Source organism: Myotis nattereri, assembly GCF_964212035.1.
Source record: "Myotis nattereri genome assembly, chromosome: 14".
In the NCBI taxonomy this organism is placed as follows: Eukaryota; Metazoa; Chordata; class Mammalia; order Chiroptera; family Vespertilionidae; genus Myotis; species Myotis nattereri.
Genome location: NC_138089.1, coordinates 49,023,671 through 49,038,925, shown reverse-complemented (window position 1 = coordinate 49,038,925; position 15,255 = coordinate 49,023,671). Strand labels below are relative to the sequence as shown.

The window sequence follows — 15,255 nt, the reverse complement described above, 5'->3', positions numbered from 1 at the left end:
AACTGGTTAATAATTTTTTGGGAAAAACTGAATTGCATAATTTCACAGGCTATATTAATCACAGATGGATAAAAGAATTAACTGAAAAAATAAAACCTTATATACAGTGGTATATATGCATATGTAAATTTTTTTTCTGGAAGGATACTTAGAAACTGCTAATAGTGATTCCCTTTGGGAAGAGAGAGTAGGTGGGAAATTACCATCTTAATCCTAATTTTGTACCTTCTCATATTGTTTGAAACGCTTTATCGGAGGCTGTATCACTTTTGAAAATGTCAACCTGGGAAATGATATTCTAGGTCACTTTGTTTTGTTCTTTATATTATTTGTGATACCTCTCCTCTCCAAAAATATTATTTCTCAAAAAAAGAGTTTTAAGTGCCCACACATACGGAATTGTCAGTGGAATACTATGCAGCTATGAAGATGTATGTTGATGGGACTTTGAAAGTTGTTATATATTAATAAAGCAACTATAAAATAATATGGATTTAAACTACAAACCATAAACTTTGTGGACAAATAGAAAAAATAATGGAAATCAAATGAAATAATAAAAATGGTTTTCTTTTGATTACCTCTACTTTCCACACTAATGACATAATATTTGTGCAATTAAAAATAAAGCGAAAAATGCAAAAAAACAAGAAGTATACATACCCTATGAGAATCAGGCATGTATGAGAATCAGGAGCTACATCTCCCCATGCATCCCATCTTAGTGAGGAGAGCCTGACCTCCCTCAGAGCTTCCGGTTACAAATCTGCCAGGGCGAGATGACTCACACTGCCCGAGTGTTTGACAAGGGTGGAAGTAAGTTCTCAAGTGGCAGAGACATTTAAATAAACTCTTGCAAAACAACTGCAAATACAAACATATTACTCTTCTACGAGCCCTTTACTATGATACACAAGCACTTGAGAATTCCAAAGCCCTAAAGAAACAAAACTTTTTTACGTCAAGGTTGTATGTAAGACTACAAAGGACTTTCTCTTTCAGGAAACAGGAGATCCTAGTTCATGCCTGGGTTCTGTATGAGCTGTGTGACCTTGGGGCAGGTAACTTATTCCCTGAGCCTCAGCTTATTCACCTGAAAACAGGTCATTCCCACCCACTTTCAGACCTCAATGGAACCCAATGATGATCCAGATACTGGCATCTGTGAGTAAAGAAAAGTTGGTTTCCTACGGCGAGGGGAGCCCCACCATGGACGTAATCACCTGCGCGTTGGCACAAGCAACCGTTATTTCTGTGTTTAACCTCGATAATGTTATCGGGTCGAAATGGGCCCCGTGGCTTTCCCTTCATTCTGGAAGTTGCTGAAACACTTCAGTTCCTCAGAAGGGCCTCTTTGCATAAAATCCCAACCCCCTAAAGGTCCACCGCAGGAATGTGAAGGGGCAGGGCAGAGTCCACTCCAGGAAATCTCAGACAGGGGAAATGTACATGTAACAACACCAGAGGCCCAGGCCCCGTGCCCCGCAGCTCACCGATGGTGGTCTCACAGAACTTCTCCGCCGCCACCTCGTTGGCAATGTTGGCTCCCATCAGCACACTGATGTCAATGCCCATCTTCTCTCGGATGATGTCGGAGATGAGTTTCAGGCCCTCGGGGCCCTCGTCTATGCCCTATAAGGAGGTCAAGAAGTTAGGGAAAAGCAAACCACCCGTAGAGAAGAGGTACGGGATCATTGCTTGGTAAGTTATCTAGGTTCAGACATCCAATAGCATGTACATCTTGAAAAATATCTCTTGCGAGAGAAAACACATATGCTGAGAATGTACTGCGTAAAGAATAACAAGAAAATGAACATGTGGAACCACCCAGGTGAAGCTACAGAACATGAACAACACCATTGACATCCCCTGCGTCTCTCCCCAAGTCCATCCATCCTCCAGGGTGAACCACTATCCTGAATTCTATATGCACCCCTTCCTTGCTTTTCTTTCTTTCTTCTTTTTTTTTTTTTAAATTATTTTTTTAAAAATTTATTGATCTTAGAGCGAGGAAGGGAGAAAAAACACCGATTTGTTGTTCCACTTATTTATATTCATTGGTTGATTCTTTTCTTTAAATATGATTTTATTGATTTCAGAGAGGAAGGGAGAGGGAGAGAGATAGAAAACATCAATGATGAGAGAGAATCATTGAGTGGCTGCTTCCTGTATGCCCCCCACTGGGGATCCAGCCCGCAACCTGGGCACGTGCCCTTGATCGGAATAGAATCCAGGACCCTTCAATCTGCAAGCCGACACTCTACCCACTGAGCCAAACCGACTAGCTGTCTGTCTTTCCCTCTCTCTTCCACTCTCTCTAAAAATATCCTTGGGAGAGAATTAAAAAATTTTTTTTATAAAAGTAATAGATGTGCCGTTTTATTAATGCAATTAGAAAGAGATGTCATGGCAGGTCTAACAATTTCTGTAATTTCAAAGTAGTGATGAGCATAAATGACACTTGAGCTATCTGACATGAACATATCCGCGATTTCTATTGACAAGAGGGTCCGAGGTCCTGCTAATAACCTGTACTGTTATTGAAACTCTGCCTTGTCGTTTTCCTCTGCAAATGAAGAAAATGCTCATTTTAGTTAGAGGTAAAAACTCATAAAAATGCAATTTCTCCCCCACAGTTAAAACAATGGACCTCCTGAATTCTGTCCATGGATCTGTGGGGGTGGTTCGTGGACTGCTGGTTAAAAACTCCCTCTTTAGCCCTGACCGATTTGGCTCAGTGGACAGAGCGTCAGCCTGCGGACTGAAGGGTCCCGGGTTCGATTCCATTGGCCTGCGGACTGAAGGGTCCCGGGTTCGATTCCGGCCAAGGGCATGTATCTTGGTTGTGGGCACATCCCCAGTAGGAGGTGTGCAGGAGGCAGCGGATCGATGTTTCTCTCCCATCGATGTTTCTAACTCTCTATCCCTCTCCCTTCCTCTCTGTAAAAAATCAATAAAATATATATAAAAAAATAAAATAAAATAAATTCCCTCTTTAGGGAAAATACCAGGCATGGGCACTAATACAAACCACTGGTGATTTCCAGAATGTGGGTGAGACCCAGGATCTTTCTGACAGCGAGGCCCACCAGGAGGAGCCACCCCCTTCCACGCATCTTTACAAAAACAAAACCCCTAAAACCTGCCATATCCTTCCCTTCACTTCCTTGTCTCCAACAGATGAAAGTGAGAGGAAGCAACACTTCCCAGGAACTAATGTCTAGCGATGTTCTCCTGCCCCAGCCACCATCTCGGGCGCGTCACCTTGATGAGCGTGATTCCCCGCGCTTTCTTGGGCACTTTCCCGGTGATCTCGTCGCAGATTCTGTGGATGAACTGGTGGGGAATGACGAACACCAGCATGTCTGCATCCTGCACGGCCTCTTGGAGGTTTGGGACGGCAACCTGCGATGGCGAGGAGGAGGAAACGGTTACACCTCTACCCAAACATGCTGGGCCAAGCGATTTCATTCTCGGACCCTTTATCAGATGCCTACGATGTGCAGAGCAAGCACTGTGCGGACAGACAGTCCAGGCAAGAGGGGGCTGTGCTCTGCCTTCCTCATTCCCGACTTGCTCCTGAACCCAGGAGGGTCCTGCCTCTCCATGCCTCAGTTTCCTTACCCGTAAAAGGAGTCATCATGATACTGCGTGGGCTGTTCCCTGTTGCTCACCCAGCCCCCCAACCCATTTTTCTGCCTATCGTTGCCCCACTCTGTTCCCTGGGGGGCTGCTTATTACGGGCTGTTTCCTCTGGGCCCCTTGCTCTCTGCCCTCCAGTTGCTTTAGCCAAAGGGGGGCACGGTCAGGAGACCCGAGCTGGGACAACAGACAGGCCACGGTGTCCCTGGGCCACTCCTGCCTGGGCTTGCAGGTGTGCTGGTATGGCGTCATTCTACAGTTATATCTCCTGACGGGCAGCCCCTCTTCCAGGTCTCTAAGCTCTTGTCAGGCCTGTGTGGTGACACCAGTCTGTCCCCTTGTCCTTTCAGGGGTGGCATGGCTTCCTGCTGTGGCTAATCTCTGGGCGCTGCACCAACGCCTTTTGGTTCCCTCGATTCTCCCCACATTCGGTGAACAGTCTCACAGTAAACTCTCCCTGGTTAAGTACTTTGAGAGTGCTGTTGTGAAGAATAAATGATTCAGCCCAGACAGCGTGGCTCAGTGGTTGAGCGCAGATCTATGAACCAGGAGGTCATGGTTCAATTCCCGGTCTGGGCACATGCCCGTGTTGCTGGCTCGGTCCCCAGTGTGGCGCGTGCAAGAGGCAGCTGATCAATGATTCTCTCTCATCATTGATGTTTCCATCTCTCTCTTCCTCTCCCTTCCTCTCTGAAATCCATAAAAAAATATTTTTAAAATAAAAGAATAAATGATTCAGAAAAATTCCCGACACCTGGCATGCACTTAATACATGTCAGCTTTTAGGATGATTTGTTTCCTTCAGTTAAATACAGAAATGGGTTTTAAATTTTAACATGGGCAGAGAGACACAGACTCACAGACACTAGGACAGAGGTGAGGGCATCTAGTGAGGACGAGGGAGCGTGTGGTCTCCGGCAGAGGCTGTCTGCTGGTGCCCGATGACTGTTCTACCTTCTTCCTTAGCAAGAAAACCCCCAGTTTGGGGCTAGGCTCATAAATGCCAGGAAAGGCTTCCCCACTTTAACCTTGCAATTTAGGTGGAATTGGCCCCTCCCCTGCTCCACGGGTAACCTCCCCTGCTCCAGCTGCTTCAACTTGTTCAGGCCAATAGGCACATAGAAGGTCTTGCACTGCCGTGGGAATAGCTAGCTTCCCCCCTAATCCTTTCCATCAGATACTTGGATAAACTTAACTTCCCAAGTCAGAACCCTAGGGATCCTTTCTCTCCCCACCACCAGCGTCAAGAATAACCGTGGGCCTGAAACTAGTAAAAAATAATGTTAAATGTCAACTGTCGGTAAAAATTTAAAAAAAAAAAAGCATAACCGTGGGAAATGCTGCCTGGCCTTAGTTCCGTGACACAGAATAGAGAATCATCATCGTTAGACGGCAACAGGTTCAGCAGGCACAGGACTGAGTCCACCAGGAATCAAATTCCAACCCGAGGTCTAACTACGCGGCCTCGGACACGTTCACTAACCTCGCTGAGCCTTGGTTTCTTCCCTTATGAAATCAGAATCATCAGCAGAATAGGAAAACTCACTGTTACAACCCGTTAGGATAAAAAGGAAGGAAGGAAGGAACAACAGGCCACAATAGAGTCGCTTTTGCTAAGCCAAGTCACCAAAACAAAACCTAATAACTAACCTGACTGCAGCTTCAGTCTCTCTGGGGAGTGTACTTTTTAAACCAATCACTCTGAATTTCCTGATCAACACCAGTGAGGTCATCTGCCCTAAAATCCCCCGCTTTCCCCTACAGGATGGTGACTGTGCTTGAAATAATGATAACATCAGTTATTGATGATGTCTGTCAGTTTTCTCCCATCAACCATTTCTTTTCTTTTCTTTTTTAAAATATATTTTTATTGATTTCAGAGAGGAAGGGAGAGAGAGGTATAGAAACATCAACGATGAAAGAGAATCATTGATCGGCTGCCTCCTGCACACCCCCTATTGAGCCCAAAACCCAGGCATGTGCTCTGAACAGAGAATCGAACGATGACCTCCTGGTTCATAGGTTGACGTTCAACCACGGAGCCATGCCCGCTGGGTTAACCCACTCGTTTAACTTTCTTGTTCAACTCTCTTTCTGCCCAGAAAAAACCTCCATTTTGTACAACTCCTCTGAGCACCTCTCTCCTTGCTGGGTGGAATGCTAGATGGAATTCATGAATAGCTTAATCAAAGCCAACTGGGTCCTCAAGTTTACTTGGTTGAATTTTGTTCTTTTTTTTTTCAAAATATATTTTATTGATTTTTTTTTTTTTTTTTTTTTTTTTTTTACAGAGAGGAAAGGAGAGGGATGGAGAGTTAGAAACATGGATGAGAGAGAAACATCAATCAGCTGCCTCCTGCACACTCCCTACTGGGAATGTGCCCACAACCAAGGTACATGCCCTTGACCGGAATCGAACCCGGGACCCTTGAGTCCGCAGGTTGACGCTCTATCCACTGAGCTAAACCAGTTAGGGCTGAATTTTGTTCTTTACCAAACCTAAGAGGGTTATTGAGAGCATGGGACAATATCCATGAACTAAGCATAGTGCTTAACACTAACGAGCACTGTAATCAAAAGCCAAGCTACAGTCTTCAGTGAGCCAGGTCTGTCGCTTCCAACTCCCGGCACTTGTCAGGTTACAAACCTGCCCCACCCCTGCCAGACTCATGAGGGAAGCAGGGTCATCTTACTCCTCTGTTTCCAGCACCCAACGCTGGGCTTTGCGTGCACAGTGCCCGCTCAGCAAGGTTTGGTGAGTGAATACGTGCAGGGATGGGTATTTCTTTAACAAAGGAGAGCTTTTCTGGTTAACCACAGGAATGAGGCAGCCTCGGTGATCTGGTTTTCAAACAATTACAGAAAGCTACCAAGGGGTGACACTGGCAACAGAAGTTCATACACTCCACTCAGACAAGCAGCGGGGTACCCTCTTTCTGCGTCACATGCTCATTTCTTCCTTCCCCCGCAAGTCACTGGAATGAGGCCAGACAGTAACCTATATTGTCCCCTCCCAGACCTAATAAGCTTGAATTTTAAACGGTCAGTCTTACAATTTTCTATTTTTTTCTGGATCTCCTGTAATTTAGCCCTTGACCCTGATTGTAATTACAGACCAAGGTCAAGTGTCCTAGGGAGTGGATCAAAGTCCACGTACCCAGAAAGGGTATATTGGGAGTTACCAGGGAACATGAGCGGCCAAAGGCAAGGTTGTTAGTCCAGCTTTGATAGGACCTGCACTTTGAATGCTAAGACAGTAACCTGTCAGGAGCCAAACTGCGTCTCCGCAAGATTCCTATGTCATAACCCTAGTATCTCGGAATGTGACTGTTTGGAGACAGGGTCTTTGTAGAGGTAATTAAGTTAAAACAAGGTCCTTAGGAGATGCCCTAATACAACACGATTAGGACACAGACAACACAGAGGGAAGACCATGTGGAGACACAGGAAGAGGGTGGCCACCTACAGGTCAAGGAGAGAACTTCAGGAGAAACCAACCCTACTGACATCTTGATCTTAGTAGACCTGAAGCCTCTGGCATTGTGAACAAATAAAATTCTGTGGTTTAAGCCATCTGGTCTATTGTCCTTCGTTATGGCAGCCCTAGCAAACTAAACCAAAGTCCATTTCAGAGTCTAGAAAACCAAAACTGACCAAGCCAAGAACTTGGTAGGCGGAAGGAACAGGGGAAGAGGGAAATAGTTTTTGTATTTTCTCAAGTCCCAGGTGTTGACTCAGGTAAACGTAGCTTTCCAACCTAACCAGATGTACTTTTCATTCCTACAGCCTTACCACATTGTCAGGCAGCTTGTGTCCAGGGAGATATTTCACATTCTCGTGGTCATTATTTATGATGTCTGTCAGTTTTCTCCCATCAACCATTTCTTCAAAGACCCACATATTGACCGTGGAGGCGAACTTCTGAAGCTTCTTGACATTATTACCAATTATTTTTGCAACAGCGGAACCCCTACAAGAAACAGTGGAGAACAAAATTAAACTCACTTGGGCAGAAGAGAAAATGCATTAGATTTTAATTCAGAGGCCTCGCATTCTGGTTCTGATTCAAGCGCTGAACTTGTAACTCAAGATGTGAAGCCATGAGCCATGCGAAACAGTGGCTTTTCACCTGCAAATACCACCTCTGTGATCAAGAAAGCCCCAGAATTAGGTACAAGGTCAAAAAGCACCACCCCTTAAAATTAAGAAACGTCAACCTATCTTGGAAGAGAGGATCACAGGCAGAAGAGAAATCCACCTAAAAGATGGAATAAAAATAACAAATGTAGCTACTGTGAGGTGCCCTTTGTCTCCTTTTTCTTGTTTTTTTTTTTTAAATATATTTTATTGATTTTTTTACAGAGAGGAAGAGAGAGGGATAGAGAGTTAGAAACATTGATGAGAGAGAGAGACATCGATCAGCGGCCTCCTGCACACCTCCTACTGGGGATGTGCCCGCAACCAAGGTACATGCCCTTCACTGGAATTGAACCTGGGACCCTTCAGTCCGCAGGCCAACGTTCTATCCACTGAGCAAAACCAGTCAGGGCATGTCTCCTTTTTCTTTATCCCCTCCTTCTTTCTGTGGCTAGAAGACAGAACGTGATTGTTGGGGCTCCAGCAGCCCTCTTGGGCTGTGAGGAGATCTTATAGTAGGAGTAAAGATTACACACAGCAAAGTAACAAGAGAAGGGGCCTGGATACCGATGCCATTGAGTAGAGATGCCATGACAGCTCTGGACGGCCAACCCCCAGATTATAAACTATGTTCTGGGGGAACTGCAGTCATAATGGAAAGATAAGAACCAGAGTGGATTCCAGAAAAAAAGCAGAGTGAGAGCCCATGTTCGGGGGGGCCTGAGTGTTTGGTTCCCCCCAGCAGACACCTAGCCGGCCTCCAGCCCAGCAAGCTCCCATCTTCTGCATCTCTACTGACCAAACATTCTGGTAACGAACCAGTTGCCCCTTAGGCTTTCCAATAAGGGAAGAGAAGGCACTCCGACTAGTTAGGGCCAGTCCTCCAGACAAGGGCCAAGGGTCTGTGGCTAGTGACCATGACAGAGGAGGTCATGGTTGGTCCAGGCACCTGTGCCCACCTCACAAATGTGCTCATTGCACAGTGGGCCAAGGCTCTGCTGATTGGGCCACTGATTGGTCCAGGGGTGGGCACCTGATCCCAGCTGGGCCAATAAGCTTCTACTGTAGGACTTTGAACCAGAGAAAGTTTGTTTCTTAGACAAGTTTCCTGGTGTGAGGAGCAAATGAAAGAAAGGTAAACAGCGCTTTGCAAATTCATGTGTTAGGGTGGTCATTGCCTTTTCTAATAAGAAACTGAGATGAATTCTATATTTGGTGAAATGCAGCAGCTTAAGAGTATAAAATTACAGTTTAATTCTCTAGTTTTCTCAAGAAAACTTTTTTGTTGCTTTCATATCCCACAGATGAGTGAAATCATGGTTCTTGTTAGGCAGAGAATTCTATGCTAAATTAATTCACAAGTATTTTCTGAAGACAGAGGGCTGCTTTTACATCACAGATACATTAAAAAATGTATTAACAAAATTCCTTCACCGACGACAATACACTGTGTAATGAGCCCATTTAATAACAACAGAGAATATCTGCGATGAATCCAATCGGAGGAACTCAGAAGAAATTTGAAAACTGGGAAATGTTGCATTCCTATTTTGCAATCTTAAATGACAGTCAATTCTGGAGACAATTTGGTGGGATGAAGGAATGGGTGATATCGAAGACGGCGGGGCCTAAGCTGACAAGAGGCACATACTGGAGATCTTTATCCTTACTCTCCGATAAATCTCAGTTATTCTAACCCAACTCTAATTCATCCCAGCATATGAACCTTTGTGCTTTAACAACCAGAGAAAAATCAAATAATTGTCTCTATATTAGAATTATTTTCCCATGCCTGAGATAGAATGGATAAGCTAAGCCAGTGTTCTCAACTTTGGCTGCCCCTTGGAATTACCTGGGACATCCTCAGAGTCCCAGGCCACACCCCAGGCCAACAAAATCGGTTCTTCTGGAGTGGGATCAGGCATTGGCAGTTTTTAGAGCTCCCCAGGGACTGATGTGAGCAGCCAGGGACTGAGAACAGCAGCTCTGCTGAATGATCTAGAACGTTGGTGCCTCCTACCGCACAAGAGAAGAGCTGTCAATAGCAAAGCTCTGAGGCTTTACCTGTAAGATCCTTATTCTATGCCAGCAGGACAGTTTATTAGCTAAATACCCATCGATGCAATTCTCCTCCTGACACTTTGTAAAAAAAGAGGCCAGGAATCTCTCCACCATCACTCTCACCTTTATTCTCATCTTGGAAATAGCTGCTCATGTCCTCACGGCAAGATAGCAGCTCAGCCCTGACATTAAGTAACTCACACAAGGTCAACAAGAGAGCAAGCATGATTCTGGGGAATTGAGCAAATTGAGGGGGGGGGGGGGCGCGTCTCTAAGACACTAGGAATCCAAGTCAAATAAATCAAGTGGGAAAATAAACCAAACCATAAGACCCTTCCCCATGATCTTACTGGAGTACACTCCCTTTTCAGCCCCCTGGTGGGGAAGCCAAGCATTTATTTACAACCAGAAGCAAACCTGTAGCATCCGCTGAAATGACTGTTGGAAAAATTTAAGTGAACATTAGAACTGTTTAAGAACTAAGCCCACCAGACCATGTCTGTGCATCCTTTGGGGGGTGATGGGACATAAAACGTCAGGACGAAAATAAGTCAGGGAAACTCCAGTTATATTATTCACTCACGTGAGGTCACTGGGACCTCATGCGGCCTCCTCAATAACCTCCCTCACTCACTTATCTCAGTTATCGAATATTTCCTGAGTAGCCTCTGTCTAAGGCACTGGTGCCACAACAGAGGAAAGGCAATGCTTTTGCTCTCAAAGGCTTACAACTCACTCAGAGATAAATAAGGTAGAAGGAATTCACAGTTCTGTGCGGGACAAGAGGTGAAGGGAAATGCAGGGACATGTGGTTAGAAGGGTAAACCCTGGGATGGACTTCAGCTCAAAGGACGCCATCAACTGCAACTCATGTTAACCCACGAGAGGTCTCCTGTGCTGGGCCTTCTGCTGGGGGAACCCTGACGGACAGATCCCAGCTGGGGCACAGGGGGAAGGCACGGGGATTGTGCTGAGGAAGACCATGCCTCTGCTGGGAAACAGAAAAGGCTTCATGAATTAGGGATGGGCCGAGTAGGCAACACAGAGCTCCCAGCCCACACTCCCTAACCGCGGACGCATGAGTGAGCCCGGCCAAGCCAAGAACCACAACTGTGCTGATGGTTTCCCATCTCCAAACCCATCAAATGATACACATTAAACATGCCCAGTGTTTTGATTTATGCATTATACCTCCATCAGGCTATTTATACAAAAGTATATTCCACACCCAAGACTCCTTTTTGGCTCTGAAATGGCACTAAGTGTTAGTACTTCTGACCAACATGAAGACACAGGAGCAAACACAGCAAAGGGAGTGTTCTGGAGGAACCTGAGTATGTTGGAGGGACTGAGGTCTATTTCTAAGTGACATGTCCTGTTCTAAAGAAAGTGCACACATGTATTAGAACTCAGCTTAAAATGAAAGTGCTGACTGCAGCCTCTGAAGGCAGTGTGTGTGGCTTGGTCATGGTTGGGGTCCCATAGCCACAGTGAAGGGTTTCTCCATGTTTCAGGCGTTGTCCTGCCATTGCACAAGCAGGGTCAGGCAAGGATCCTCACGCTGCTGGGGCAAGGGCATGAGCAGCCACTTCCACACCTGACCCAACTCGTCCATCTACCACGTGACAGGTGGGGCGGATGACCTGTGAAGTCCCCTGCAGGTCTATGATGAGTCCAAGGTTGTCCAAAGTGAGGAATGGGTGCCCACACACAGCACCAAAGGACACCGACTTGCTCGTGTCCTTTCCAACTCCTGTGGCCTTCTGAGAGAGTGTAGAATGTCTCATTTGCATGCGACTCTGTGGTTACCATCTCTCCATGTGCTAATTTCCCTTCTTCACAAAGTATGAGGAGGCCTCAGACTCTGGGCCGTGTCCTTGTCCGGGAGTGGTGCCGGGCAAGAATCCCATCGTACTGCTTTGTTTTCATTGTACTGGCTGTTGTTATCTTGTACATATGACATTTACAGTGGTGGCATAAAGTTGTCTTTGAAGGTCAACCTCAAACATTTTTTTATTTTTTGTTAATCCTCAACCTGAGGATATTTTTCCATCGATTTTTAAGAGAGTGGAAGGGAGGGGGAGAGACAGAGAGAGAGAAACATCGATGTGAGAGAGACACATCAATTGGTTGCCTCCCATACATGCTCCAACCAGGGCCTGGGATCAAGCCTGCAACTGAGGTACATGCCCTTGACCGGAATCGATTCTGGGATCCTTCAGTCCGCAGGCCTGAGCTAAACTGGCTAGAGCTAAACACATTTTTATTGATTAATTTTGAGAGAGAGAGAGAGAGAGAGAGAGAGAGAGAGAGAGAGAGAGAATTTGTTGTTCCACTTGCATTCATGGGTTGATTCTTGTATGTGCCCTGACCGGAGATGGAACCCACAATCTTGACGAATTGGGACAACACTCTAACCAAAAGTTGGTCTAAAGTAAACTTTTAAAGAAAGTATAATAAGCAAATAATAGTACAAAGTGAAGCAGACAACCGAAGCTCTAAGAGCCTGCAGGATGGAGGCTTAATCCTATTCAGACTCTTCACCTTGCAGATTAGCACACACGAGGCCTCAGGGTCACTCTGACCTTCTGTCACACAGCCAGGTCGTCGCAGAACTGGGAGGGGGACTCTGGTCTGCTGAAGGCCAGCCCTGGGTCTTTACACAGATGTATAAAACCACATTGCTCATGAAATGATGGATTATCTAAGTCTTGGGCCTCAAAATATAGACTAATTCACAAGTTCTACAATGTTGTGCAGATGCAATTCAAAAGGGACATGGGGGAAATAACGATCCAATACCAGCCATGTACGGTCTTAAATACCTCACCCTTGTTATCTGTCGGAAGCCCCAGCAACGCTCTGAGGCCGGTGCTATTATTATCCCCATTTTTACACGAACAAACTGAAACCTGGAGAACACAGGTGGTTAGTGAAAGAACAGAGAGTTGCACCCCAGACCCTGTCTTCAATACTCTGCTCTCGCCCTAACCGGTTTGGCTCAGTGGATAGAGTGTCAGCCTGCGGACTCAAGGGTCCCGGGTTCGATTCTGCTCAAGGGCATGTACCTTGGTTGAGGGCACATCCCCAGTGGGGGGTGTGCAGAGGGCAGCTGATCAATGTTTCTTTCTCATCTATGTCTCTGGCTCTCTGTGCCTCTCCCTTCCTCTCTGTAAAAAAATCAATAAAATAATATATTTTTTAAAAAAATACTCTGCTCTCCCTCCCTGGGTCCTGGCTGGGTGGACACCTACCTGCTGGAGGTCCTAACCTCCCCCTGGCAACGCCCCCACCCTTCCTTGGCATTCACTCTGTGCACAGCCTTCTCACCCCCACCCCTCTAGAAAGGTGTAATATTTTAGCCTGGCTGGCGTGGCTCAGTGGTGGCTGGGCATTGACCTATGGAACCAGGAGGTCACAGTTCAATTCCCGGTCAGGGCACATGTGCAGGTTGCGGGCTCAAACCCCTGTGTGGGGTGTGCAGGAGGCAGCCGATCAATGATTCTGTCTCATTGTTGCTGTTTCTCTCTCTCCCTCTCCCTTCTTCTCTGAAATCAATAAAAACATAAATAAAAAGTATAATATTTTAATCAGGATGGGGGAGGTGCTGCATCACCCAAGGAATGGCTACCTGTCAAGTCAGGCCCAAACCCGGCAGAACTCGGGTGGCCCACGCCCCTTCACAGGGTGCAGACTCTTTCTGGACCAGAAAAGACTCAACAGTCCAGCCCTCTTTTTAGCAAGGAGGAAACAGACGCAAGGAGAATGAACAAGGGTTCCGCCAGATGTTCCCCACTCCATGCCAGGTCTCCCCAAGAGCTGATCCCAACCGTGGAGCTAAGGACACAGAGGGTTCAGATCTGGCTTAAATAACATTACGTGTTTTTGCTCATAAAAGCAATACATGAAAGAAGAAGCAGCAATTATGAATAATCGCACCGCCTGGGGAAGAACCACTGCTAACATTCTGTGTAATTCTTGGCAGTTAAAGGACTTTTCCAGTACAATCAAATGCCCGAGAGTTCGATACAAATGTGGAAAATGGAGCGTTTTTTTCAAACAGATTCATCTTGGTGCATGTCTATTTGATCTCTGGATAGGGAAGCTTCCTAAGCTTAAAATCAAAGGGAGAAACCACGGAGGAAAAAGGACCCATGTGGACAGCCTGGCATAAAGAAGGGGAGCAGGAGATGCAGAGAGCCTTTCTGTCCATCAGAATTCAAACTGGTGATCCTGTATCAGTTTGCTGTTGTTTTCTAATTGTACAAACTTTCTCACCCTGATCAGAGGGGACTCTGGGTCTTTGCCAAGTGCAGCTGCAACCCATCCTATCCTTAAACTCCAGCTTCCAAAGCATTAGTGGGTCAGTGCTACCTGTCCACAGGGAAGGGATCATTTCTGACCTTAGAGGAGCTCATGTACAGCCGCTCAGACGGTTTCTGGGTTCTCCATGTGGAAGTGTAGCGAGAATCAGGACAGAAACAGTAATTCAGGCAAGAAGGTGACAAAGGAAATTAAAAAAAGGTGACAAAGGTGGACAAAGAGCACGACAGGGCACTCAGAAGGTTCCAGCAAACCACAAAAGGTGAGTCACACACAGCGCCCTTGAGTCACCAATGCAAAGTAGGCCAGAACTCTCCCTGACCTTCAGTCTCAGGCCTCAGGCTATTGGTTGATCGGGAAGACAACAGCCGCAAGAGATAAACAACTCCAGCTGCATACCAGGGTGTTCTGTCTTCTCTCCCTTCTCTGCCTCTGCTCGTTGGCCAAACCCCAACTGGGTGCATTTTATGACCCAAGATGGTGCTGGCCAAACGATGATGAAATCAATAATTATAACGATAATGCTAGCTGACATTTATTGAGTGCTACGCACCTTGTACTCTCCCTATCAGTGATGGCGAACCTTTTGAGCTTGGCGTGTCAGCATTTTGAAAAACCCTAACTTAACTGGTGCCGTGTCACATATAGAAATTTTTTGATATTTGCAACCATAGTAAAACAAAGATGTATATTTTTGATACTTATTTTATATATTTAAATGCCATTTAACAAAGAAAAATCAACCAAAAAAATGAGTTCGCATGTCACCTCTGACACGCGTGTCATAGGTTCGCCATCACAGCCCTAGATCATCTCATTTAATCCTAACCATAATCTTAGACAGCAGGTAGTACCAACCTTATAAGCAATGATTCCTGGAGAGAAGCAGTTTGCTCCAGGCCTCAGAGCTGCCAAGACAGAAATCTAGGGCCATTCTTCTCTCCTGCCTCCAAAGCAGGCCTGGGACATGCACTCCCTAGCACAGAGGTTTGGCTGTAAATATAGCCCTGACATTTCAGTTCTAGAGCTGGATCTTGCACTGTGTCTGGGTGATCTTCCCAAGGTTCTAATGAAGAAACTTTGTTTCATCTT

General features: G+C 45.9%; 1 protein-coding gene across 1 annotated transcript in view; it reads right to left on the bottom strand.

Moving 5' to 3' along the window:
* Nucleotides 1-15,255, bottom strand: part of GPD1L (glycerol-3-phosphate dehydrogenase 1 like) — a 39,364-nt gene that overhangs the window by 20,712 nt on the left and 3,397 nt on the right. The window contains exons 2-4 of the mRNA XM_081105934.1: nt 7,435-7,612; nt 3,265-3,405; nt 1,494-1,632 (exon numbers count right to left, since the gene is read on the bottom strand). Of these exons, the coding sequence (XP_080962060.1) occupies nt 1,494-1,632; nt 3,265-3,405; nt 7,435-7,612 (458 nt within the window). The remainder of the gene's footprint in view (nt 1-1,493; nt 1,633-3,264; nt 3,406-7,434; nt 7,613-15,255) is intronic.